The sequence below is a fragment of the Acanthochromis polyacanthus genome, chromosome 18, assembly GCF_021347895.1.
Source record: "Acanthochromis polyacanthus isolate Apoly-LR-REF ecotype Palm Island chromosome 18, KAUST_Apoly_ChrSc, whole genome shotgun sequence".
Classification (NCBI taxonomy): Eukaryota; Metazoa; Chordata; class Actinopteri; family Pomacentridae; genus Acanthochromis; species Acanthochromis polyacanthus.
In genome coordinates this window covers 21,268,397-21,294,860 of record NC_067130.1, presented here as the reverse complement: position 1 = coordinate 21,294,860, position 26,464 = coordinate 21,268,397, and the positions used below count along the sequence as shown (strand labels likewise).

Below are 26,464 nucleotides of genomic sequence, written 5' to 3'. Positions count from 1 at the left end.
CACTTTTTGACATACAACCATCATTATGTAATAATAATGAATACATTTTATTTGTAATGCACTTTCCATTTCAACAAAATCTGTTCTACGTTAAAGATATAAAAGAATGAAAACAAAACAAACAGGTAAAATACAAAGGAAAATTTCACGGACACATTTAAATATTTGTTTCAAAGAAAGCTCTTTAGGCTTTTTTTTTTTTTTTGGAAAAAACAAAAAACATCCACTATCTGTGGAGCTCTCAGGTGATAAGGAAGGGAGTTCCAGATGTGGCGGGCAGTTGAGTTGAAGGCTCTGTCTCCCATGGTCTGGAGCTTGGTTCTGGGCAGGTGGAGGAGGTCACAATTATTGGTGGGGAGGTTTCATGTAGATGATTGGTGACAGAGGAGTTTTTTCAGATAATCCGGGGCATTGCCATGAATGCATTGATGAGTGAAGAGAGTGATTTTGTGCTGAATTCTGAAGGAGACGGGGAGCCAGGGGAGTAAATGGAGTATTGGTGTGATGTGGTCTTCCTTCTGCACTCTCATCAGGATCCTAGCAGCGCTGTTTTGAATGTATTGGAGCTTTTCTTCAATAGAAATATGGAACAAATTCAAGTCTACTCTAAAGATCACATTAAAACCTAAACGCACATTTATCTCGTTTATCTGCATCTCAGGATGAACAACAAATGTGTAACAAAAAAAGATCTTAAAGTCTTGATATGAATGTTTTTGTTGAGCTATTCTAGTTGTGTTGAGTATCTCGGTGTTTCGTGTCTCAGGTGGAGTACCAGGCTGGTTCTAGAGGCAGGCTGCTACCTCAGCGCTACATGAACGAGATGGACAGCGCTCTGATCCCCGTCATCCACGGAGGTAGTGCTAGCGTACCACAGACAGCCATGGACATGGAGTTCATCTTCTACATCACACACACCATCTAATGAAGACTATGACACATTCTGAACACACTGAACACAAGCAGTAGGAAGCTGCTGGTTGTGGCAGGACATGTCGAATTAATGCAGCAGCTGCAGGATGTGCGGCCAGTTGCAGACGTTCCCACTCTGAAGCGAGGGATGTGAACTGATTTGGTTTTCTCTTAAGAAACCGCTGAGTGTTTCATGCTCACCAAAGCTGCTTTAATACAAGAAGCCAAACACTAAACAAGGAATACGACAACACGACCAAATGCAACCAAACTGTTCAACCCGATCTCCTCTGCTTTGCCTTCCAGGCTCCCTGCGGGTCTGCTCGGAGCTCCTCAGTGAATGTTTCCCACGGACGCTCAATTGAAACGTCTCATTTGGATGTATTTATTATAATTTACCATGGGCTTATTGAGTGAAAGCAAGGGAACGCAAAGAGGGGATCAGGTGCTACTATATAGCCGCTTAACATCCATAGTTGGCCGGTAAAATGTACACCCCGAGATGGAAAGAAATCTCATCTCACTTTCTCTGAAGATACTCGGCTCTCATTTCGTACTGTGGTTTAGGATGATGCTGCACGAGCCTCATGCAGGAATCGTTTTCTACCTCCTTCATTGACTTTTCATCAAATTTACTGAACTCTGCACAGCTTGTTGCTCATCTTAACGTGACGCATATAAAGTTCAAACATTTGAGCATCTGACAGCCTTACATTGCTTCCATTTGGTTACCTGTTCTGTTTTGTTTGTAGGCCAGTTTGACTTATAAAAAATGCTGTGCGAAAGAGTGAAGAGTCCTGCTGTCAAAAATCTATGGGCAAAAATATAGCAGCATTTGTGATGTGGTATCCATATATGATTTCCACACTTGATACACTTGGCATAGTGATTGTGGCGCTGTCACATTCACAGCAGTTAAAAAGTGGTTTAAAAATTAGAGCAACAAGTAATCAATTACTTTCCCAGACTATTTGATAATCAATGTATCCGTTTCAGTAATTTTTCAGGGAAAAATGAAGTGTAAATTCTGTGATCGCAGCTTCTTAAATGTGAATTTTTTTCTTATTTCTTTCCTCTATGACAGTAAACTGAATATATTTTAGTTGTGGACAAAAGAAGACTAATTTTTAATGTAATAAATTAATCTAGAATTCTATCAAATTCTAACTCTAAGTTCTCCTTCTGACTGGTATATACTCATAAACAAACCTGTTTGTGTTGTTTTTCCTGCATGAGGCTTTGTGTGAGCTTTTGTCCATTAGTCACTTCATTCACAAAGGATTTTGGTTAGAAGTGAACCAGACTGCTGTATTTTCAGCCCTTGTGCGGTCTGGTTGACCGAGGTAACATCTTGTCCTGAAACTTTACTTAAAACTAAAGCCTCGTTTAGACAAGATTGATGATTAAATCTGTGGAGGAATGTGTGGACATAATGCATCATTCCTGTAGCTGACTACAACAGCACATTGAGCCTACAGGTTCAACTCTCCCTATGGATTTCGTTTCTTTTTCTGCATTGGTTCCAAAATAGGCCTTAATAGTGTTAATGTTTGATCGCAAATGTTTTCATCAACATCTGAATTCCTCTATTTTTTTCAAAATGTTTGCACTGAGCTGATTAAAATGCAGCAGAAGGGATTTATATTTCAGGTGAAATGGCAAATTTGTTAAAAATCAGGATGTAACTTCAGCTGTAGTACGTAACATTTAAGTCACCAACCAGGGCAGGTGGTATTAAAGTCACCCATTCTACCCTGGAGAGAGAAATCCTGTCCGACTGGGGCAAAAGGCTCATTTTCTGTATCTTTGATCTCTGCCACAATGCTTGTGCTAAACACTCCTTTCATTGCTGACCACTATTTGACAGCTGTAACTCAAACACCAGTGATTTCTCTCTCTCAGTGTTTCAGTCTCACTTTAATCAGATTTTGCACAGCCGATGAGACATTTTTCAAGTCATCAGGTTTTGGTTTTTTTTTACAGTACATTTTGGAATAGAGTTGGACAAGAAGATGGATCCCAATCTCAAGAATCCACGAGAATGTTAGCCTAGCTTAGCATAAACACTTACAGCAGAGGGAGACAGCTCGCCTGAATTTCTCTGACGCTAACAAAATCAGCCTTTCAACCCTATGAACTACAAGCAGTTATTGAGCACTTTATGCTCCTGTCACATTTTTACTGACCGTGGGCTCATTTTTCACTGCAATATAACACAACACAACCATGGCTTTTGTGCAGTATGACAGTAAGCCATGAATCATGAAAAATGAAAGAAAAGAAGTAATTCTCTCCACTGAATTACTTATATTTTTGTACGTACAACAAAAACAAAATGTATGTACAACATTTTTCCAAGCACTCAGCTTTTACCAATACAGGTAAAACATAGTGATTCCACATACGTACTATAGATGCTTTTACTGCTTTTTTTTTTTTTTTTTAATTTGTTTCGATCTTTGTCTCTGCTCTGTGTAAACACAGCCTGCAGTTCAGCCAAAAAGTCCCCAAATTTTTGTCATATGACTGTTGGTCAATGGCAATTTTAAAAGACGCTTGTAGAACATTGTGATTTTGATTAAATATCTTGATTTTCTGCTTAGATTTGAAACGTGTTTGCCGACGGAATTTCACGCCACAGATTGACCAAAACAATTCCTACTTTACGGTTTGTGGCTGTTATAAATGGTGTAATTTAGAAAAACTGACATGCCTTTCAATCCCACTGGAAGATTGTGTGGCTCAAAGAGTTAAAAATTAAAAGGTTGTGACTTTCAGAAACACAGAACCTCTCGAAAAAGATATGAGTTAATTTGAGGTACTGCATTTTGTTACCTTTGGACAGAACCAGGCTAGCTGTCTTTATGCTCATCTATGCTAACCACCGACTAACCCTGGATTTAGCTGAATATTTATTACAAAGATGTGTAAGCCTTTTCATCCATATCTTGGCAAGAAAGCAAATATTTCCCAGTTTGTCAATTGAAGTATTTTACTGCACAGGGAGCGCTTTAGACCGTGTTTCAGACTTATTAAATATATCTTCACAGAAGCTTTAAGACACCTTCGAAGCATTAAAAAAGACTGAAGGTTTTCAGTGTGTTGGTGCATCAAAGCCCTTCTTTTTCACCAAATTTAATGTCAGACAAATCTGAACTGCCAATCTCCTCATTGTAAGTGCCGTGGTTAGAGGAAAGTTCATAAATACTGCTTAAAATCAGAAAATACCGCTGAAGAGAGGCTCTGCTCCGATTAAACACAACCAGGTTAGCATGCACTGTTTGAAGTGGCTTTGTGAAACCCCCATCACCCGAGGTCAGGTCTCCATTTTTAGGGCAAAACGCAGTCGCATCTCAGCTTTCAGTCAGGAATTTCTCATTCTAAATGTATAAAAAGATATACTGTGTGCATAGAGATTGTATCAAACCTTGTGTTTTCTGTTTGTTTTTTTATATTGAAGAATTATTTTTGGAACCATTGGTATAAAAGTTTAAAATAAAAACTTCAGAATAATATTTTTGATAGAAAGTAGGCTACATTAATTTTGCAGTTTGTGTAACACATATTTGACGGGAACAAAAAACCCAATGAATTCCAGAAATGATGTGTCATAATGTGGAAAATATCAAATCCCAAAATGCAACTGAAGACCGAACGAAAGCAGTTGCACAGACCCCTCTGAGTTTCAACCTCTTCAGCAGCCATTTACCAAGCAAACACAGCCCTGCATGTTCTGTACTGTTGAGATTTGATATTTAGTGCTCACAGCTAGGCGATTTAACCTGACAAAACTAAAATATCTTCTTAGCATCGTAAAAAACAGTTTTTCTGCCATGTTGATCTTCGTGTTTAGTTCTCAGTCGTTTATGGAGGTGTACTTGCAGGGCTTTCCATCACAGAATTTGTCAAGTTGATTTTCTACCAGCTGACTTTGCTAACCAGCATGAGTTGAGTTTACTAAACACTGGAAGGGTCAACTGCCACAACTGACTGCAGATTTTTAGCTGATGGTGTGTCTGATGGCGGACATATTTCAGCAACTGTTGGATAGATTGACATAAAATTTAATTTATTATCCCCCAAGGTTCACTCCTAGTAACCCTGTCTCCTGGAAATTATGCTTACGTTCTAGAGCTAAACTGATAATGAATTTTTTGAGGGGCCCGATATCAAATTTTGAGTTAAAAACTCTGATATTGACATTTGAAATGTGTATACAGGGTTTTTCTTGTTAGAAAATGAATCTGTTGCATAAATCGATGCATTTTCCTGTTATTTCTGACCATTTGATAAACAACAATGCCATCTATGCTAGAGAGTAAAAGAAACCCAAATTAACCAAACTGACTCAAAAATGTGTTCTTGTCATTTTGACACTGGCTAAAATACAAATAAACCCCTGTGTATACATGAACATTGTTATATTATAAAGGAAAAGTGATTGAGTTGTTTCCAGCAGCATATTTAACAAACTAGATAGACCCCCCAGGAATCTGCAGAGAAAAAGTGTTGATTCTGCGGCTTGAAAGTTGATTTTCCGCGGGCATTACAAAAATCTAAAAAAAAAAAAGCAATAATGAAGGAAGAATTCTCTTAAGAAATTATTTGCAATACCTGTTAAGAAGACTGGGGGGAACCTTTGGTTTGTTCAGTGTTTCTTGTCCTAATTGAGCGCTGCACATTGTGTTCGTTCTCTCTGTGTGCGAGTCTATCCAGGACCGACCCAGCCAGTTATATCCATGCGTTATCTGACTTTATACGTAAGTCACTTCACTTAAATGTTCTGCAATCATTTAGTTAAGTGTTGCAAGTTTTAAGTTACTTGCTGTTGTTTGGATGGAGTCTTCATCGTTAATTGGTTACATGTGAGTATGCTTCTCCGTGAAAACTACATGTAAAATGTAATGTTCTGCACCTCGCCCTATGTTCCGCGGACAGCTTTGATTTCCACGGAGAGCTTTGAAATCTGCGGAATCACCGATTCCTGGAGGGACCAACTAGATGGCAACTTATCGTGAAGATGCTGTTTGACTTTGCGCCACCCTCTGCTCAGCTGTACTCTGCTACATGTGCTGCAGACAGGTCTGAGAATATTCTAGACAGTGGACCCAGAGTGCCCTCTGCTGGACAACCTATGTGACAGCACTCTTTCTAATACAGATACTCTTCTAGGTGGATTAAAAAAGAAATAATTTTATACACGCAACTATTGTTTAGCAAAATATGTCTGTATGCGCAAGAACAGCTACAAATGCCTAACAGTTATACTGGACCAGTCTACATCAACAATACATTAAATACCAGAGAAGATCATTCTGTCATTTCATCACTTCTGCAGACTTTAAATTGTGAATACAGACACACAGGGTTTTGTGTGTCAGTGAAATGGTGCCGAATTGTCATGTTGTCAATTTCTAACTGCTGATGCTAACCGAAGGCAGCATACACTACTGCTCAAAAGTTTGCAGCCACTTAGAAATGTCCTTATTTTTGAAAGAAAAGCATTTTTTTTTTAATGAAGACAACATTAAATGGATCATAAATACAGTCTAGGTATTGTTAATGTGGTAAATGACTTTTCTAGCTGGAAACAGCTGATTTTTAATGGAATATCTGCATAGAGGTACAGAGGAACATTTCCACTAACCATCACTCCTGTGTTCTAATGCTACATTTTGTTAGCTAATCATGTTGAAAGTCTAATTGATGATTAGAAAAGCCTTATGCAATTATATTAGCATATGAACAAAAATGTGAGTTTTCATGGAAAGCATGAAATTTTCTGCCTGACCCCAAACTTTTGAACGGTAGTGTACATCTATGCTGTGGTTGTTGTTTCAGGTATATGCTCATTGCATCAAGCTACCCTGGGTGGTTGAAATTTATAATGTGACATTATCTGTTACCAATTTCTCCATTTTGCATGTAGACTGGGTTACATATAAATCTGCAATATTTCAGTCTGTGTGACTTAAAGTTTTTGCATGTGGATGAGAGGCCCATAACTAGAGGAATAATATCCATATTATTATGTAAAATGCTGAAATCACCATAAGCATTTTTCTCCGCTTTATGCATTTATTTATTTTTTAAAGTTTTCCTTTTGGCCCTGATTGGACAGTAGGTATGCTGATGCTGATTTGTCTGTAATATAACACCAGACAATGATATTGGCTGATCTTAGTCACACTTTATTATATACAACTAATATGAAACAGAAAATATGAAAGAAATGAATACATGTGCTTTTATTAACAAAATGAGCAAGAGGTTTCAGAGGACATGTGGAAAACCTAAAAAAAAATCTATCCAAAATGAGAGAATTTGGTGAGGTTGAGGTTCACAATGCTCTATGAACAGATATGAAGCTGAAATGCTTTGTTTGTGAGCTGCAAAGGCAAATTTCTATCAGTTTTAAGTTACTTTTTCCACCTCCTACACCAAGAATAAAACCTGTTCTGACCAAATTTATATGATGCAGCACACGATTGGATTCATTGCTGCTGGACGTTATTGGTATGCTGACCTGAGACCCTGCCTGACCCATCAGACCGAGAAGAATTTAGACATCTGTAATGAGGAAGTGTTTTATTACATATCTGGCAACATGTTGATGCTGGATTCTGCCAAAAGTTCCTCTCTTGAAATACATTGTCCACTTATAGTGACTGCAGCTTTATTAAGCTGTTTTATATTTATGTTTCGAGTCTTGTAGCTGTTGGTTAGGATTTTGCAACGATTGCAGTTTTTGATTTAATGCTAAAAAAATGAATGTTTTTTTTCTGTTCGTCCAGAACCTTTATCTTTCCCTGACTTCTGAATGTGCATTCTCTGTGGTGTTTTTTTGCACCTGCCATCTACCCTGACCTCCTGTTAGACTGAAGCGGTTCGTAATGTGTAACGTCTGGAGCAGCCTGGTAGCACGTCATGCATCTTTGTTGCCCCTTATATTTCCAGTCCATTATTTCAATATGCACTGTCCGAAAAAGGTCAAATATGCCCAAAAAAATGTTTTGAAACTTAAAAAAAATGGAATTCCTAGGAGACGGGGCTAAACTTCCTCTGACTGTTCTTCCAGCAATATTTGAATTTTTCCACACAGCACAGAAAAAAAATCAAAACTCTTCTAATGTCAGCTGACAGCGATCCGTTCATGTTTTCAGAGCACATCTTCACTAAACTTTCCGCTTTCATAATAATCCGTTGACTTTCTCTTCTCTGTCTGAGCCTGTATCAGTGTCAGCTGTGGGTTAAAGATTCCCTCATTTATTTGAGTGTTTTCCTGAGGATGAAGCACGAAGCCTGTTTGAAGGAAGAAATGTGACTTTTCATTTTCAACACAGGAGGAACGTTGGTCATGGTTCGCCTGCCGTGCAAATAAGCTCCAAACTGCAGCCAGCAGTTTGTAGAAAAAGTATTGATCTCGACAAAGTACACACTGTTTTCATTTTTGAACCTTGGATCATGGAAAAACTCTCTTTTCCGTTGTCACTATCAGGGCGGTGATATTTTCTGAGGTAAATTATTGTGATTATAATGATGGATTTTTCTTTCTAGAAGACATCTTTCTGTCAACATGCGAAACACTTTAATGCTTTCTGATTGTTTTTAAAGTGTTGTTTCTTGTAAATCATCTATTTATTCATAACACCAGCTTTATTTCCGTGACCCTGGGGTCCTGGGCCCTGACCAGTTTCTGAATAGCATCTGTATTAAAAAAATAAACAGACTTTTATGGAAGAAATGTGTTGTATGTAATCTCCCTTTCTATTTTCAAAAGGAAAAACTACTTCCAGTGGGGAAAGGTAAGTATAGTTTAGAAATGCTTTCTACTTCTGCTGTGCTACTTTTCACAGGGAAATATTGGATTTTGTTCCAGATTCCTTTTCTCCATTCATTGATTATTGGTTTGTACATACAATGTTTGAAAGTAGTAAAAAAGAAAAAAAAACATATAATCATTTCCAGAATATCTTGTTTTATTTGACCAACCACAAAAAAGAAACACCAAAAATTCAGCATCAGTGGTGGAAAAAAGTTTTCAGACACCTCATGCGTTTGTGCAATATTGCATTAAGAATTACTTAGATCTTCAAGCGCAGCTTCTTTTAGTACAGTCACAGCCAAAATGCTAAGCAAAACCCAAAAAAGCCATTAAAAGCTTAAAATTGATTGGTTTCATGAAAAATATGTAAGAAATTTTGAGTATTGGATCATTTTGGTACAACACCTTGGAAGACAAACCAAGATCTGGGCGTCCAAGGATTTCTTCAGCAAGACTTCACATTCTGATCCACATGTGCAAGAAAACCACCAAATGACATCACATTAGCTTCAGTAGCAGTGGTCAAACCAAACTGGTGTCCAGTGTTCCACCTGCATTGTATGTGTCCAACTTTCAGATCATGGCTTCAGGCCCTACAAGGCTGTCAAGAAACCTTTGATCAATGAGAGACAGAGGTTATCTAGTCATTACCAGTAGTCATTACTCAGCTGTATTAATTTATTTACTTGAATTTTTAGACTTGCGTTAATGATACATATAACACGTAAATTAAAATTTTGAAATGCCAGTCCTGTAATGAAATATTGCTGTTGGTTTCCTCAGGTTTCACCAGTTGACAGAGACTCTGCAGAGCCTGGAGCTATGAGATGAAAGTCCAGCCCTCTTTGTGTGGTTGTGACTGTGGGCGGGTCTAAACCGGTTTATAAAGTTACATTATTGGGACCAAAGCCAAGTCCTTATGATGCAAATCATTACATTTAGGGTAAAGTCTCATTTTAAGGTATTTAGACAGTAAATCTTATCGTTAGGTTTGGACTAGGTCTTGAGAAAATGAATTTAATGTCCTCTGAAGACATGGACACACAACTTGAAGGTGTGTAAAGGGGGCGTGGTGTTTTCACTAGTACACCTCTATCACCCTCCTCGGCTGTTCATTCACAGACACTGCTTCTGTTGGAGAGACGACACAACTCAGACATGAGTGGACGAGTTGGAGACCTAAGCCCCAAGCAGGCAGAAATCTTATCTGAGGTAATAAATTATATTATGATCATATTATCCCAGTAACAAGATATACACTCTACTGAGTGGCTTTAGTTTGTAGTTGTCAAGTGGAAGTATCTGAGGCAGGAAGCTGCTTTTATTGAGCCGTCATTCACAGATCCAGATTGTGACGTCTGTCAGAAACATTTTTTTTTTTACTAATCAGTAAGTATCAGTTTATCTGAATATAGCTTACTGGAAAGTTGTGATTTAATCTACTTTGTAATTGTATTTGAAGACATCTAAGTAACAACTATAGCTAACAGTTATTGGTCAGGTTCATATTTATTAATAAATGCATATAACAGGCTTGTAACATACAGATGTGTTTGACAAAAATGGTTTCTGGAACCGAAACGGGTAAATGTACTGAAATGACCCCAAAACAGTTTTAAAAAAAAAGATACACAGCATATTAGACATAGATTCACATTTTCTTCTATGATCCGATTACTGTAAAGAGTATTTCGTAAAGAACAGTTCCAGGCTCTAAACTCCAAGCAGTTACTGGGACTTTTTGTTTGCTTTCATCTGTCACCATCACATTTTTTCTGCACTTCTGTGGAAACAATACAAACATGGCTGGACGTTGACAGAAGATCATAAAAACGGATGAATAAATAAAAACGCAATTTCTATGGTTATTTATCTCACAAAAAACGCTGAAAAGTGGAATCAATATGTGCAACATTCTTCCAAGTGTTTTTCCAGGTAAGTTCATTCTTGGACTATTTGAAGTGGCACATGCAGAATGAAGTGATTTTAATATTAAGATTATAAGCTTAGGTTTGGTTAATTATCTGGATGGGATTGCACATTACACACAATTAGTTCAAGGACTGTCACAGTTGAAAATGTAACAATTCTTTAGTAGTCTTATAGTAGTCAGTGACAAGGTTCAGAGAGTCTTTTGTGGGTTTGAGTGGTAACTAAGGCCCTACAAGGAGTTCTAGAGGTCCATTATAAAGTTTTATGGTTCATTTAATGTATTCAATATTCAAAAGGTTTTAGAGAAGGTTCTGGTAGTCATTGAACAAGTTCTAGATGTCTGTTATAGGGTTCTCGGGGTTGCTCTAGGTTCTACATGTCCTTTAGGGGGTCTAGTTGTGACTGAGATCTTTTAAGGAGTTATAGAGGTCCACTATGCAGTTCTACATGTCACTTACTGTGCCTTATAAAGTCTTTGGAAAGGTTCTTGGTCATGTTCCTTGAGGAGGATCTAGGTTCTGAAGGAGGTTCTGGTAGTCACTGAGGAGATTCCAGAAGTCCTTCAGGGGGCTGACTGTGTAACTGAGTCCCTTCATGGTGTTCTAGAGGTCTGTTGTGAGTTCTACAAATCCTTAAAGGTATTTACTGTTTAAAAAAAAGGCGAGAGATTATTGAGGTGGTTGTGGGCTGTGTAAAAAGTTCTGATAGTCATTGAACATGTTTTAGTAGTCACTGACAAGGTTGTTGGTGTCTCTCAGGGGATTTAGAGGTACTGGCATCTTTCTTTGGTTTGTAGAGGTCCATTATGAAGTTAGGCTGGTTGTTTAAGGTGTTAATAGTTCAAAATGAATTATTCCAGTGGACACATTAGGTCCTTTGTGCAGTTTAAATGAAATGGAAGAGGCTGTAGATGTCCTTTGGGGGTTTGCTTGGTAACTGAGGTCCTTCATTGCGTTCAACAGGTCAGATCCTCCAAGTTGTTCACTGTTCAAGAAAAAGCCTATGGTGACATTCATTCTGATGGTCACTGAGGTGATTCTCGGTCATATTGGAGGTTCTGGAGGTCATTGAATGTGGTTTAGATGTCTGTTTTGGGGTTCTAGTGCCATAAATGAGGTTCTAGATGTTTTTAGGGGATTAAAAGGGGCCTTTATGGGGTTCCAAAAGTACAGGCCCTTTAAGATGTTCAGTGTTCATAATTCAGGAGGTTTTAGTGGCCATTGAGGAGGTCCTGGGTCAATCACAATGTTCTGGTAGTCATTGGAGATGTCTCTTTGGGACTTCCTGGGTTCATAGAAGAGGGTTTAACGCTTCTTGAAGGTTTTAGAGATAATTGTAAGTAGGTTTTCGTTGTTTGGGAGATTGTTGTTTTTGCACACAGTTTTTAATAGACAGAAATATGCCTCCTCCAGTTTTCTGTCTTTATACTAAGCAGAGCTACACATCTCCTGGTTGTCTCCGGGCTCCTTGTCTAACTGTTTGTCTGTTTACAGCAGTGTGAAACTGTTCCTTTAACAATACACAAACTTTCTGATCATTTTGTCTTCTTTCTGGTTCTCTGGCTGCAGTTTCGGGGGAGAATCCAGGACATCCTTCCCAGTCTGCCTGCTCAGCATGACCACTACCTCCTCCGCTGGCTCCGAGGTGAGACCTGCAGCCACCGGCACTCACAGAAACCCAGACAGGCTTAACAGACAGAGGAGATAGGACATTTGCCAAATGTACTAGAGAAACATCTGAGGACTGACACCTTTTCTATGGTTAAAGCACCTGAAAATATTTTAAATGGACTAGCAGAAATAGAAGCTTGAGTTACTTTTTACTGCACGACATCTATCTGACAGCTGCAGGTATGTTTCAGAACAAGAAACCAAACCATAAATCACCTTGTCTCTGTTTAATGTATTATAAAGTGCTTTAGGGTTCTTGTTTCCTATATGTTCCTTTATCTTCTTCCAGATTTTGTCTTTGATGTGCTCACTTGTCCATTTCACTGTCACATAGACAATTAAAGCAACACAGGTTACACAACTTCAGGCTTCGTGGAAAGAAAAGGTCTAGAAGCAGCACCGTTCACCCACTTCTGGGCAGTGATTTCCAAAGTATGACGAAAGGGTTTATTTTATTTTACTTATATGCAAATATAATATAACTATATGTTTACATAAACATGCTAATGTTGTATTTACAATCATATCCATATGTAGTTTTTCTAATTTTGCCTCTGTTCACCACTACAGTGGATTTCAACTGAAATAATCAAGGTGTGATTGAAGTTCAGACTTTCAGTTTTAGATCCAGAGATTTACCAAAAATATTGCCTTAATTGTTAGATTATTAGTCTGTCCATTTCTACATTCCCAAAAATAATTTAACAAACTTACATTATATAAAGATTCTTTTAAACATCTGAATTCTGGATGTCCCAGCGTGCTGAGTGTTCTCCCTTGACATGCTTTACTTGTAGCACAGCTTCCTCCAGCTGCTGCTAGATTGAGAGTCATATAATCCCTCATAGTGGGTGACCACAATGTTTGCTACAGATTATTAGAATTCAAGGAGACAAATGCATGATATTGGAAGTTGATTTACTCATTTACTGTAAAAATTTTGAATACTGCACATTCCAGAAGAAAACTTGAAAGTTTGAAATGCCTTTATTTATTTTTTACATGTTTAATCAAAAGAAATCTTTTTTTAACATTTATGTTTCAGTTGATTGGCTTTTTCTTGTAACGTGTAACCAATCAGATAGTGCTGAGACACCAGAGTAATACTTTTACTGAGGCTGTGTAAACAGTGGTGCTGACTGAGAGAAACTGATCAAAACTGAACACACCACTTAGCTTTCCTCTGAACGACGACAGCGGTCTGTCACTACTTAGAATATCTGAGATACCTGTTGAAGCTAATGCCTGAGGCTACGCTCATTCTCTCTGACGTCTAACAGCAACTAACAAACCTGTTCCCCACACTGTATCCAGTTTCAGTGGGGGAAATACCAGACCTGGAGGTATCGATACCTGTCAGAGGAAGTGAAAAGCTCTTATGTGTATGATGCCATTCTCAAAACAAACCTCTGTATACAACTTTTTAGAAACTGCAGCACAGTTTAGTTGGACTTTTCTGTCCTCTTTGCATGTCTCATGTTGCATTTAAGGTCCTGATGACAATGGACAAAACACATAAAGACGAAATCTGGGAGGAGATAAGGAAAGATAAGAACCCAGAAGTAGTTTTTCAAGTTCTTAAAACAAAAGTAAGATGATTTATAGTTTCATTTTGTGATCTAAAAAGTAAGTAAAGTCGTAAGACAAATAAGCAACAGAAGTAATTAAAGAATGGAAGCACTCCTACATCAGTAAGCCACTGTCCTGCACAAGAATATACGGTACAACATATGAACATTTTTAGCATAACAATGTTATTCTGGTGACTCTCAATACCCTTTGCATAAAAGCTGAATAGTTAAAAACCCACTACAAATATATTTCACTACATTATCATTCATCATCTGTTTCTGTACCTGCTTGAATTACAGATCTCCATAGGAGAAGTTGCAGTTGTTGATATCAATAAACTGCTTATCAAACAGTTATTCCCCTTACAGTCCTTATATTTAAACTTAAAAAACTTTTTGTGTAATTGCTGAACCTTCATTATTGGCTTGAAGTTGAGAACACTCTGTTACCAATATATTCAGAAGCATAAATTAGATTCATTTATTGCAATAGAGGGCACTGAATACACACATTTTATCTGAAAACAATGCATTTTAAAATATGAATAAACCTGCTAAAATATAAATGCTAAAACCCTTTCTTGGGTGTTACATTCCTTATTCACAAGGGTTCATATAATAAAGAGCAGAGGTTTTACACAATATGATGATACGTTTATTAATTACACTACCTGGCCAAAGGAAAAAAAGTCGCTATCTGGATTTCACTAAGCAAATAGGTAAGAGCCTTTTATTGGATAATTACTGCAGTGATGAATATGTTTCAGCTGCAAACACTTATTTAACCCTAGCTGATGCAGTGACAAGCTCCTCAGTTCTTAAACAACCATATCGGAAGACATATCCTGTGGTCATAGAAAGGATGTTAATCTGTCTCAAAAAGGTGAAATTATTGGCCTGCATCAAGCAAAGAAAACAACTAGGGAGATTTCTGAAACTACTCAAATCAGGTTAAGAACTGTCCAACGCATTATTAAAACCTGGAAGGATAGTGGTGAACCATCATCTTTGAAGTGGTCGGTCATGTGGTCCGATGAGTCCAGATTTACCCTGTTCCAAAGTGATGGGGGCATCAGGGTAAGAAGAGAGGTAGATACACATGATGCACTCATCATGCCTAGTGCCTACAATCCTGTGGGGGTTAGGGCTTTGATCTGTGGTTGGTCAGGTTCAGCAATGTTATGTTCCCAAAGGATGAGGTCAGCTGACTACCTGAATATACTGAATGACCAGGTCTTTGCATCAATGGAGTTTTTCTTCTCTGATGGCACGGGCATGTTCCAAGATGACGATGCCAGGATTCATGGGGCTCACATTGGGAATGAGTGGTTCAGGGAGCATGAGACGTCATTTTCACACATGGATTGGCCTCGAAAGAGTCCAGACCTCGGTGCCACTGAGAATCTTTGGGATACATTGGAGTAGATTTTGCATAGTGGTCCGACTCTCCCATCATCAATATAAAATTTTGGTGAAAAATTAATCCATCTCAGGACAGAAGTAAATGCTGTGACATTGCAGAAGCTTATCAAAATGATGCTACAGTGTATGAGTGCCATACTCAAAGCTAAAGGCAGACCAACAAATATTAGAGTGTGCAATTTTTTTTTTGGTTGAGCACTTTATAAAACAAATGCAGCTGCTATACATTTCTAATTCAAAATATTTGTAGCTTATTGGTTGCTAATAATTTAGAGATTTGTTTTGGTTTAATGCAGACTTTTATTTTGATTAATGAGTAACTTGCTAAATATTTAAACATGTTCACACACCATGGAGGTACACTGATAAATTAGTGTCAGTACTTTATTATTCAACAGCACAAAGTGTTTTAAAAGCTAATTAAAAGGTGAAACTTCTACTACTAGGAGTTTTGGTCTTAAATTCAGAGTGTGTGTTATAATTATGACTTATCATTCACTTTCTCTTGTCCTAAGAATTAAAGCCAGCTCAATTTTTATTACTATTTAAACTTTCTAGCCCTTGTATACTAAAAGAGGCTACTAAATCCCATTACATACATTATTAATCATTATAGCCTTCACAAAAAAATAACTCCTCACAGCTAGTGACAGCCCAAATCACTTCAGCTCTTACAAACCGATACTGTCAGTGGTATTTTAATTTGCATAACTTAAGGTAGTGAGGTGTGTCTTTGTGAATCAGTCTCAGTGATTCAGAACAGTCTAACAGCAGCAGTTAAAGCAGAGAGAGTAATGATAAAGTAATGATTATCTATAATCATTGTGACACTTTGGTTAATGAGGCGTTTGTTGGATTAAAGCCCAAATTTGTCTTGTGTTTCATCTTGAATGAAATTTTTTGCTAAATATGCTTGAAAAAAAAACTTATGTGCACCTAACCCTAACCCTTAATATGTGTAGTTAAACTCTGTAGTTAAAGCAGGACAAACAACATGTTCCAGAACTGGAGGGCATTTGGGCATCAAAATCTTTGAAAGATTACAATTTTCTGTTACGTATTCATCAGTAATCGGTAATAAACTACCAAAGGCTTGATTGGCTCAGCTTACACATCAATGCTACCATATTTCACCATGTTTTATTTGTTGCTTGCTAATCCTACTCTAATCACAGTAATAGGGTTGCTAATCCATTCTAATGTTAGCTTTTTGCCAGGAGTAGAAGCTAGATATTTAGCTAGCTGTTACTGCTGACCAAGAAGACAAACTTACTGATGTAAAACTGTAAAGAAAAAAGTAAAAAGAATTTGTCTTTTCCTGATTATATGCATAACAGGGTTGCATGAGGTAGAATGAGACATTTAGTCTCAGCTGACAATGTTGTATAAAAAAGCATTAAAAATAGAAGAGAGGACACAGCTTTGCTCTATACATTCTTTTGGAAAACTGGTTGATGATGATGTTAATTCCAGCATATCATGCGATTCACTGTTTTCTTCTTCTACCTAAAAACGTTATGCTAACAACGTTGTGTGCATGTTTTCGGACACACATGTCCCACGCATAATAATTTTAAATAACATGTTGATTAATAAAAAAGTGTTCCCACAATTACCAGTGTCAAGGATCAGCGGGTTGGACCCGAGCAGAGAGCCACAGTACCAGAGGAGATTTAGAATGATTTATTGCAGGGGATGAATAATGGCTCGGTGGGGGGAAACCAGGGTGCAGGAGCGGGGAGCGGCTGATGTAGTGGGGTGTTTTGGCCAGGTCGGTCTGGAGGTTCCGGGAGGTTGGGAGGGAAGCAGGTCAGGGGGTCCAGGCAGGAACAGGGGGGTCCAGGCAGGAACGGGGGGTCCAGTGATGGGGGAAAACTGGTATCCAGAGGTCTGGGGAGAGCCGGAGGGAAAGGAGGACAGCGGGGATCCCGGACAGCTGAATCTAGGAGAGCGGCAGGAGAAAACAGCTTAAGACAACCGGCAAGCTGAACAGATTTTAGAGGAGGCTAGAGAACGAACTGACTGTGGGGTCTTTGTTCAACAATCTGGCAGGGAGTGAAAGGATGAGCCGGTTCTTATTGCTGAGGTGTGTAATCAGGTCGATGTCCTTCAGCTGTCCGGGAGCCGTAGAGGTGGTTGATTGCCTGAGTGGAGTCAGCTGGGAAGCTGGACTCCACTCAGGCACCGAGCTGTAGGGGGAGAGACAGGGCAGAGGAGCGGATGGGAGACAGAGAGAGACAGGGGTAGAGGAGTGAATGGGAGACAGAAAGAGACAGGGGTAGAGGAGTGGATGGGAGACAGAGAGAGACAGGGGTAGAGGAGTGGACAGGAGACCAAGGAGACAGAGGGAGAGACTGAGGCAGAGAAGCAGATGGGAGACCGAAGGGACAGAGGGAGAGGGGAGCATGAGTGGGAGAGGAGCAGGAGAAGGAGCAGATGGGAAAGGGGGCATTTGGGGATGTCAGGTGGGAAGGATGGGGGCGAGGAGGGAGCCCTGACAACCAGAGACATCAATGAACAAAAGAAGGCTAAAATTTCATTTTAACTGTTTTATTTGAGTTTCAATTAGATCATCAAGGGGATGGGACAAGAGAAAAATTGCATTTTAGGGGGAAGTCCAGGCTCATTTGGTATTTTAAAAAATGTATCTAAAATGTATTTTCAAACATTTTTTTCTCCTATTTTTTAAAGATTTGATCTCAGGACAAGTACATTTACACAACAATTGCATGTTTTAGTATTTTGTACACAGATTATTTGAAATTTGATGGTTGGGACATAAAATATCCTCCAATTCTGGAATGATCCAGATACTGACTGGATCAAAACTGCAAAACAAGACCTTTAACATCTGTATTCCAAAGGAACATTTATAAGTGCTCAGTGTATAATGTGCCGAGGCTGACCACATTCAGAAAAGTAAATGTAGTGCTCATAATTGAGTTAAATCAAAGTGTAAATGAATGTTCTATAATGTTCCTCAGGAATGCTAATGCATCAGATAGCCTAGAAGTGCTCAGAGCTAGCCTAGAAATGCTAGTGACTGGCCTTGGAATGCTTGTTTCTACCCTCAGGATGCTAGTTCTCAGCCTTGGAATACTAGCCACTAACCTAGGAATGCTAGTTGTTAGCCTATGACTAGTTGCTAGTTTTGGGTTGTAAGTGGCCAACCTAAGACTGCAAATCTTGAGCCTACAGGTTCTAGTAACCAGTCAAGTAATAGCAGTTATTAGAGGAATATTAGTAACTAGCCAAGAGATGCTGGTTATTAGCCTAAGAAAGTAAATAATTAGCCTAGAAATGCTAGTTTCTATCCTTGGGATATTATTGCCAACATAGGAATACAAGTTCCTGTCATAGAGATACAGGGTGACACAAAAAAAACGGGAACTTTTTAACAATCCAATAAAACCAAGAGTGATGGAAGAAAAATATGTTATTCATAGGAATTTTCATTTTTTAGAAATTACTTCCTGTAGATGGCGTCCTCCTGTACGAATGCATTCTTGAAATCTACCTGGGGCTATCTCAAGAGTAAAGTGTACGCGACTCGACCAAGAACTCTGGATGAGTTAAAACAGAGAATTCAGGATGAAATTCATAGTATCCCAGCTGAGATGTTGCAGCGGTCAATGAGGAATCTCAACAGCAGATTTCAAGAACGCATTCGTACGCCATCTACAGGAAGTAATTTTTAAAAAAATGAAAATTCCATCATTGTTTCTTAAATGGCATGTTTTTAAGTTTCAATTACTTCAATTAATAGTTTCAATTTTCCCGTATTTTTGTGTCACCCTGTACTAGTAGCAAATCTAGAGATGCTAGCAATGAACGTAGAAGCCAGCATTCCTATGAAATGAACTTGTTCAAGAGTAATTTGACCAGATAATGAATGAAATCCTGAGGGCTTTGTTGGTTAATCAGTGATTTCTTTCCTGTAATGCTGCCTGCTCTGACTTCATGTCCTTGACAGCAGAGGATTAACGTTTACTCAGGAAGCGTCGAACTGATCGACTCACTGCCATATGCAAACTGTAAATGTTTGCTTTCCACTCGAAAAAATTGACAGTCCAGTTAAGCTGCAAAGGTTTGTTAAAGATTTATTCAAGACGCGGTATAAAAATGTAGAGGTGCAAGTTAAAATTTTACACACAGATATCTATAAAAGGATATCACAATTTTAAAACTACAAATGAGATTTTATATTTTAAAAAAGGTGTTAAGGTTAATATGTACATAAGTTTATAATCTGTTTGTAGCCTCATCTATAATAAAAATAGCCTGAATCTACAAAAATAACCTGCAGCTAAAGCTTTACAATAAATGTAGTGAAATGCAAAGGACAGTATTTGCCTACAAAATACAGTGGAGGAGAAGAAGAAAGCAGTGCACCATGGAGGCACTTAAAGTATATTAAAATGGTTTTTCAGTGCATTCCTTGAGTAAATGTGCTGAGTTACACTGGTATTGGTTACTCCGTGTCAGTGCACCGGTTTGTTTAATGGTCCACAGTTCAGGGAGGCTCAGATCGATGGTGACTCTGGGATTGTTTACATTAACTCTTAGCCTGGACCAGTTTCTTTGCTCGGCTGAACACAGGCAGAAAATGTGATATCTGTTATAAATTAAGCTACACTGTGAAAAATGAACATTGCATTTTTTGAACAATTTATTGATATTTAACTGACGTTTCCTGTTTGTTTTTCGTTTTTTTAAATTACAGATAGCTTGTAAAATCCCCTTTTTTCGCAAATTTTTTACAAATTTTAAAAACAGTGTTCTACAGTTTTTTAAATTATTTTTTGGGAACCCTTGCAACCCCATTTTTTTTACAGTCTACCCAACAGCTTATACAAGTACTGCTATAATGATTAACTGATTGGACAACTATCAGAAAGTTGGCTACCATTTTATTAATTGTCTGTGTAACAACATTTTTCACTATTTTCAGTATTTTATTTTATTTTATTTTTTACGAATGAAGTAATTAGTTGATTAATAAAGAAAATAATAAGCAGAATAACCTTTAATAAAAACGATCACTGATTGCAGTTCAATACAAAATAGATACAAGTCTAAAACCCTACTTAAAGAGAATGAATAGCATATATATTTCTATGTATCATATCTATATAAATATATTTGCTTACAATTTAATTATATAGCAGAATGACAGTCATATTGGAAATTTCCTGCACAACAAATATCCCATTTTTAATATAAAAAATCTGCCTGTATTATTCTATCTAATGATGGGAAATCTAGATAGTCCAGACTCTTCTGAATAAAAGTCCTTAAAATAACTAGGGATGAGAGCTTGAAGGTAAAGAAAATAGAATCATAAAGCTCACAGGGTTAAACACTCAGTATTTTAAAGTGTAATAACTTTTTTTTTTTCTTTATAAAAGAACAGATGCTTTTGATTCTGCATCATAAATACTTTAGGTGAAAATTTCACACATTTTAGCTCCAAAAAATGTTTTGATATTCCCAAATGATGTGGGATGTTTTTCTTTTGCAGCTCGTAGCTTCAATGTTCAGAAAGCCGAGGCCATGGTCAGAAAGGTAAGATCTTTGTTGGTCACTTCACTGGACTTTTTGTACAGTAATCTGCTCCTACACAACATTTAAAAAGACAAATTGCTGTTTTTGCACATTGCATTTCTTTAGAAGCATAGATAAGTTTGTAGAGTACAATGCAAAACAGTGCATCTGAAGCTTTTTGACTTTTAGCACCTCACAGAAAATATGCATCTAGTTGAGTCCCATGTCGTGTTAAAAGAAATGCGATGATCCTTTATTCCTGCTAAAAAACAAAGATGAGATTGGCCCTCCCCTGTGTCTCTGCAGCATGTGGACTTCAGGAGACAGATGAGATTGGACTCCATCATATCTGACTGGAAGCCTCCAGAGGTAACCTGCTGGCGAGTAAAAACTCTTCAGCTTCAGTTCCTGCACTGTGATGTTCATGTCAGCAGTTTATCCTTGTTCTTCGTCCCTCAGGTGATTGAGAAGTACGTGTCTGGAGGGATGTGCGGCTATGACAAGGAGGGAAGTCCCATCTGGTATGATGTGATTGGTCCTCTGGATCCTAAAGGCCTGCTGCTGTCGGCGACCAAACAGGACTTCATGAAGACCAAGATCAGACACACAGAGATGCTGCAGAGGGAGTGCAGGAGGCAGTCGGAGAAGGTCAGACTCTGATTTCTGCTTCTGTCTTCACTTCCTCCTCTTGTTTTGCTTCTTGTTTTAATCCTATCATGTTCCCATTTCGGGCTGCACAGTGGACAGTGGTTAGCACTGTCACCTTGCAGTTAGAAGATCTCCAGATTCTAAATTGTCCATAGGTATGAATGTGAGTGTGACTGTTTATCTCTATGTGTAGCCCTGTGATAGACTGGTGACCTGTCCAGGGTGTCCCCTGCCTTCACCCTAAGGCAACTGTGATAGACTCTATGAGGATAAAGCGGTATATAGATAATGGATGGATGTTCCAGTTTCCTAATTTCCTCTTGTTTCCCCTCCTCTTTGGATTCCTCTTTTCTTTACATGTCCATTAGTCTCCTCTGCTCTCTTGTCTCCTAATCTCCTCTCCTCTTGTCTCCTTCCATGCCTACTAGTCTTGTCTTTTTGCTGTTTCCTCTCCCCTTGTCTCCTTTCTTATTTCCTCTCTTGCCTCCTCTAAAGTTCCTTCTCCTGTGTCTCAGTTGGCGACCAACATTGAGGCCATCACTCTGATTTATGACTGTGAAGGACTTGGACTGAAGCACATCTGGAAACCTGCTATTGAGACCTACGGAGAGGTTTGTCCTGCTCTCACACATCTGTCACATCAGCCACTGCTCCATGTTAAACACATGCATCTGTCCTGTAGATCCTCACCATGTTTGAAGACAACTATCCTGAGGGGCTGAAGAGAGTGTTCCTCATCAAAGGTACCTCAGCACCTCTGTTGTGTGTATGTCTGACGTCCAGATTGTATTGATGATTTTGTGTCTTTGCCGCAGCTCCCAGAATGTTTCCTACGGCCTACAACCTGATCAAACACTTTCTATGTGAGGAAACACGACGCAAGATCATTGTTTTAGGAAGTAAGACCACTTTTCTTTTAATCCTGCATTATTCGTTCAGGCTTGAAGTAACATCAGCATGCTAATGGGCTGTCTTTTTTAAATCCCTGAATGCCAAAATCTGATAGCAGATCTTTAAAAAAAATTAACAAAATTACACCATTTGTCACAGACAGGAACTGTATAAATAGAAAGAATAGTTGGATTTTGTCCTTGAATGAATCATCCATGTCATGCTGTGTTGAGAAAATGAAACAAATTTAAGCTTAAAAATCAAGACATGTCATCAAAATCACGTTTCATTTAGAATGTTACCAGAAAAATGTGTAAATTCTGTGCTCAGCTGTGACCAAAGTAATCTTAAAGTACTCACATTAATTTACATAAGTTTCTGTAATTCAACTTATTACATATCAAATTACAAACATGTAACTAGTAATGTACATGTACATTGTATTGTAATGTAGTAATCTGACCAGACCTTGTTACATAAGTTCTTGAAATAGAAAAACTTGTCATATAAAGTCAGGAAAATTGAATGAATGAAGATAAATTGTTGTTGTGACATTGTACAGTTCTAAATAGTAATAACAGTATTAATGAGAATGGATTTATCAGTAACGCATTGATATTTAAAAGCTCTTAAAAAGTTTTACTGATATAGTTAGTCAAGGTGGTGCTAGTTTGTTAAATATTTTATTTAGGATTGCAGCTAATGATTGCTGTGGATTCATCTGATTATTACATTTGTGTTATTTCACTGATTTTTTGTGTTATAATAATTTAGATGATGGTAAGAAATGGCATCATATTTACCAGAAGTTCATATCATCATAATGGTTTTGTTGTACAACCAACAGCTTGAATTATTACAAATAAAATTAGTAAAATGGAAAAGCAGCACATTATCATTCCACCTTTGGAGTGCTATTTGCAGCATATGTTTTTTCTACACAAGAATGTCACTGAAGCTGTCAAATCACTGCAGTAGAAGTATTAAGCACTATAAAAAGTAATTATCTGAGTACTTTTCCACTCATTTCCTGTGTTTGCAGGTAACTGGCAGGAGGTTCTGCGTAAACACATTGACGCGGAGCAGCTCCCTGTGGTGTATGGAGGAACCCTGACCGACCCTGATGGAGACCCTCGCTGCAGAACCATGGTGAGAACAGACTGAACAAGCGCTGTGCTGCTTTGCTCAAACACGGTGACTGAAATGATGAACGGTTGGATGTGTTTGTGACTGCAGATAAAATACGGCGGCACAGTTCCCCGGTCTTACTACGTGCAGGACTCAGTGAAGGTTCAGTATGACAGTAGTGTGACCATCAGCCGAGGCTCCGTCTTCCAGCTCGAGTACGACGTTCCTGCAGCCAGCAGCCTGCTGAGGTACACGACTACTTAACTTTATGACCTGTTTGAGGCCTAAAACACAGATTTAATAACAGGGTTTGATTGGTGGCCTCATAAATGCAGCTGTAAAACATTAAATCCATAAATACAGCAGATCTTCTTTGGTTCTGTGTCTGAATCTGGTATCATCCCTCATGAGTCCACCTCTCTGTGATCTTACTGACCCCATCAATATATACTTAGATACATCTCAGTATTTATCAAATCCAAAACAAAAGTCATGAATCCACACAAATACACGACAACTATAAAATTAAAAAGGCAAGGAAAGTAAACAACAAATAAAGCAACATAATGAGTTTATTTGTTTTAGTCTATATTTGTGAGGCACCTTTTATGACATTTTTATGATTTTACAGGTGACTGACAGTAACAGGAAAACAATTTCAGACTTAGATGCACAAGAAAACAAATACAATAATTTGCAATACAAACAATAGAAACATGTTTTCCTCTACAATTATTGCAGTTTGCTGTTATTTACAATAACTGTGACATTTAGAGAATGAAATCTTGATGTGAAGTTAATAATACACATGTAGTAATATTGTAAGAACATAAAGTATAGTTTTGTTTACAGGCTCTCCACCTGCTTACACTCATATTTTGACTGTAAATCATTTGACTGTGATAATCATGTAATGAAATTCTGATATTGTGACAGGACTAGTACTTGTGTGTTCTTGAAAATCTGGAAATTTTTAGACCTAATTTTGAATTTGTACGTTTAGAACAACAGTAAACTATCATGAAAACCATCAAGTTCTCATGGAAAGTAATGTTTATTTGTGCTGAGAAGAAACTGAGAGTTCTTTGTGACAGCTGGCAGCTAAAATGATGCTCAAGGAGCTCACAAAGTTAGAACAGCAGAGTAACAGAAACACTGAATGCCCCACAAAGTTGGATCTTTTAAATTTACCACGAATCATGTCATGAATTAAATGTAGTCAAACACCCAAGAACTGTAAGTGACCTGATCCTTCACATGCTGATCAGTCTGCTGGTATCCAGATTTATCTTTAAGGATGTTTATAGTTTAACGATCTTTCAAATACAGGAAATAAAATAAAAACTTTCTGGCCTCATTCCTGTCCAGATGGCAGTTTGCCAGTGATGGAGCAGATATTGGGTTTGGAGTGTACCGGCGGACTAAAGAGGGCAGCGGTCAAAAGGTGGCTGAGATGCTGCAGGTTCTGCCCAGCGAACGCTACAACGCCCACCTGGTCCCAGAAGACAGCTGCCTCACCTGTACAGAGCCGGGAGTCTGTAAGTGACTGCACAGTAGTTTACATTAAAGTCACATGAGCTGGAATATGGAGGACGGGCTGTATTACTTCCTATGAGGATGGTCTCCAATGATGAAAAATGTTATATAGAGTTCTATACAGGCGTGATTACAGAATGTCCATCCATCCATTATCTATACACCACTTAATCCTCATTAGGATCATGCAACCGTAATTTTTTCCAATATTTGTAGCATTCATGGGCACTTGAAAAATGTTGCCGTCCAGAGTTAGTTTAATCTTTTTCAATTTTGTAAAATAAATAATCAAAGAAATTCAGCTTTTCTTTTAAAATGATTTATGTCACATTAGAAGATATTGTTGCCAGAGCCAGGCTCCCCCCCCCCCCCCCCCCCATTCTCAGTCCCTGTGCTGTGCTAAGCTAAGCTAAGCTAACCAGCTACTGTCTTTACTTCCCTGAACATTTTACCTAACCATGTGAACTTAATGTCATAGAAATGTAATTTGTGTATGTATGTATTTATGTGTGTGTGTATATATATATATATATATATATATATATATATAAAACAACAATATATTAAGAACAAAAATGCAGTGATTGACCTCGGCGCGTCCCAGCTAGCTAGCTGAGACAGCCAGCTAATTAACATATTTCCCTTTTTCTTGTATTTAAAAAATATATATTTTTATGCCCCAAAGTGTTGGTAATGTAGTCTGTTATTTACATAAATGCTACATAAAAATGCAGCTGCTGAATCAAATCATAGTGTATATACACAAAAGATCAGATACACTGTTTTCCCTGCAACCTTTAGCCTAACATGTAGCTTCATATTTAGCATACAGTCATTACATTAATCAACTGTGTCCTTTGCTTTGTGTAGATGTGCTGTGTTTTGACAACAGCTACAGTATCCTTCAGTCCAAGAAGGTGAGCTACAAAGTGGAGGTTGTTCCTCCTGCAGATGGACAGATGCAGAGTCCACGCAGCAGAGGAGGAGACACGAGGCTGCAGTAGGACGTCCATACCTGAAGGACACATCACAGATTCCCAACAGCAACATCAACACCACAGCATCAGGGCTGGATTTGCCTTCTTAAAGGCCCCATTCATCCCACTTAGTGTTAGTTTGAGCTCAGTAATTAATTTGTTGTAGCCTGATTAATACGTGAACACCAGGCTGAAATGAGCGCTGTTCCACCACAACATGACATTATGAAAACATGATATCCCTTTTTCAGGACAACCAGCACTATTTGAACGCCTGTATTGCTGTCATGTTACATGATATAAGTAGCCTAATGGATATACACTACTGTTCAAAAGTTTGGGGTCACTTAGAAATGTCCATATTTTTGAAAGAAAAGCATTTTTGTTTTCAATGAAGACAACATTAAA

At 38.1% G+C, this 26,464-nt stretch overlaps 2 protein-coding genes across 2 annotated transcripts in view; both read left to right on the top strand.

The window, feature by feature from the left end:
- Positions 1 to 8,656, top strand: part of zfyve16 (zinc finger, FYVE domain containing 16) — a 36,653-nt gene extending 27,997 nt beyond the window's left edge. The window contains exon 18 of the mRNA XM_051938754.1: positions 767 to 8,656. Within this exon, the coding sequence (XP_051794714.1) occupies positions 767 to 925 (159 nt within the window). The 3' untranslated portion in view covers positions 926 to 8,656. The remainder of the gene's footprint in view (positions 1 to 766) is intronic.
- Positions 8,657 to 9,784: 1,128 nt separating this feature from the next.
- sec14l7 (SEC14-like lipid binding 7) lies at positions 9,785 to 26,464 on the top strand. Its single transcript, XM_022199804.2, has 12 exons — positions 9,785 to 9,949; positions 12,238 to 12,313; positions 20,854 to 20,897; positions 21,183 to 21,245; positions 21,336 to 21,524; positions 22,040 to 22,135; positions 22,207 to 22,267; positions 22,340 to 22,423; positions 23,458 to 23,564; positions 23,652 to 23,791; positions 24,912 to 25,081; positions 25,950 to 26,464. The coding sequence occupies exons 1-12, from the start codon at positions 9,896 to 9,898 to the stop codon at positions 26,081 to 26,083; spliced, it is 1,218 nt and encodes a 405-aa protein (XP_022055496.2). The 5' UTR covers positions 9,785 to 9,895; the 3' UTR covers positions 26,084 to 26,464.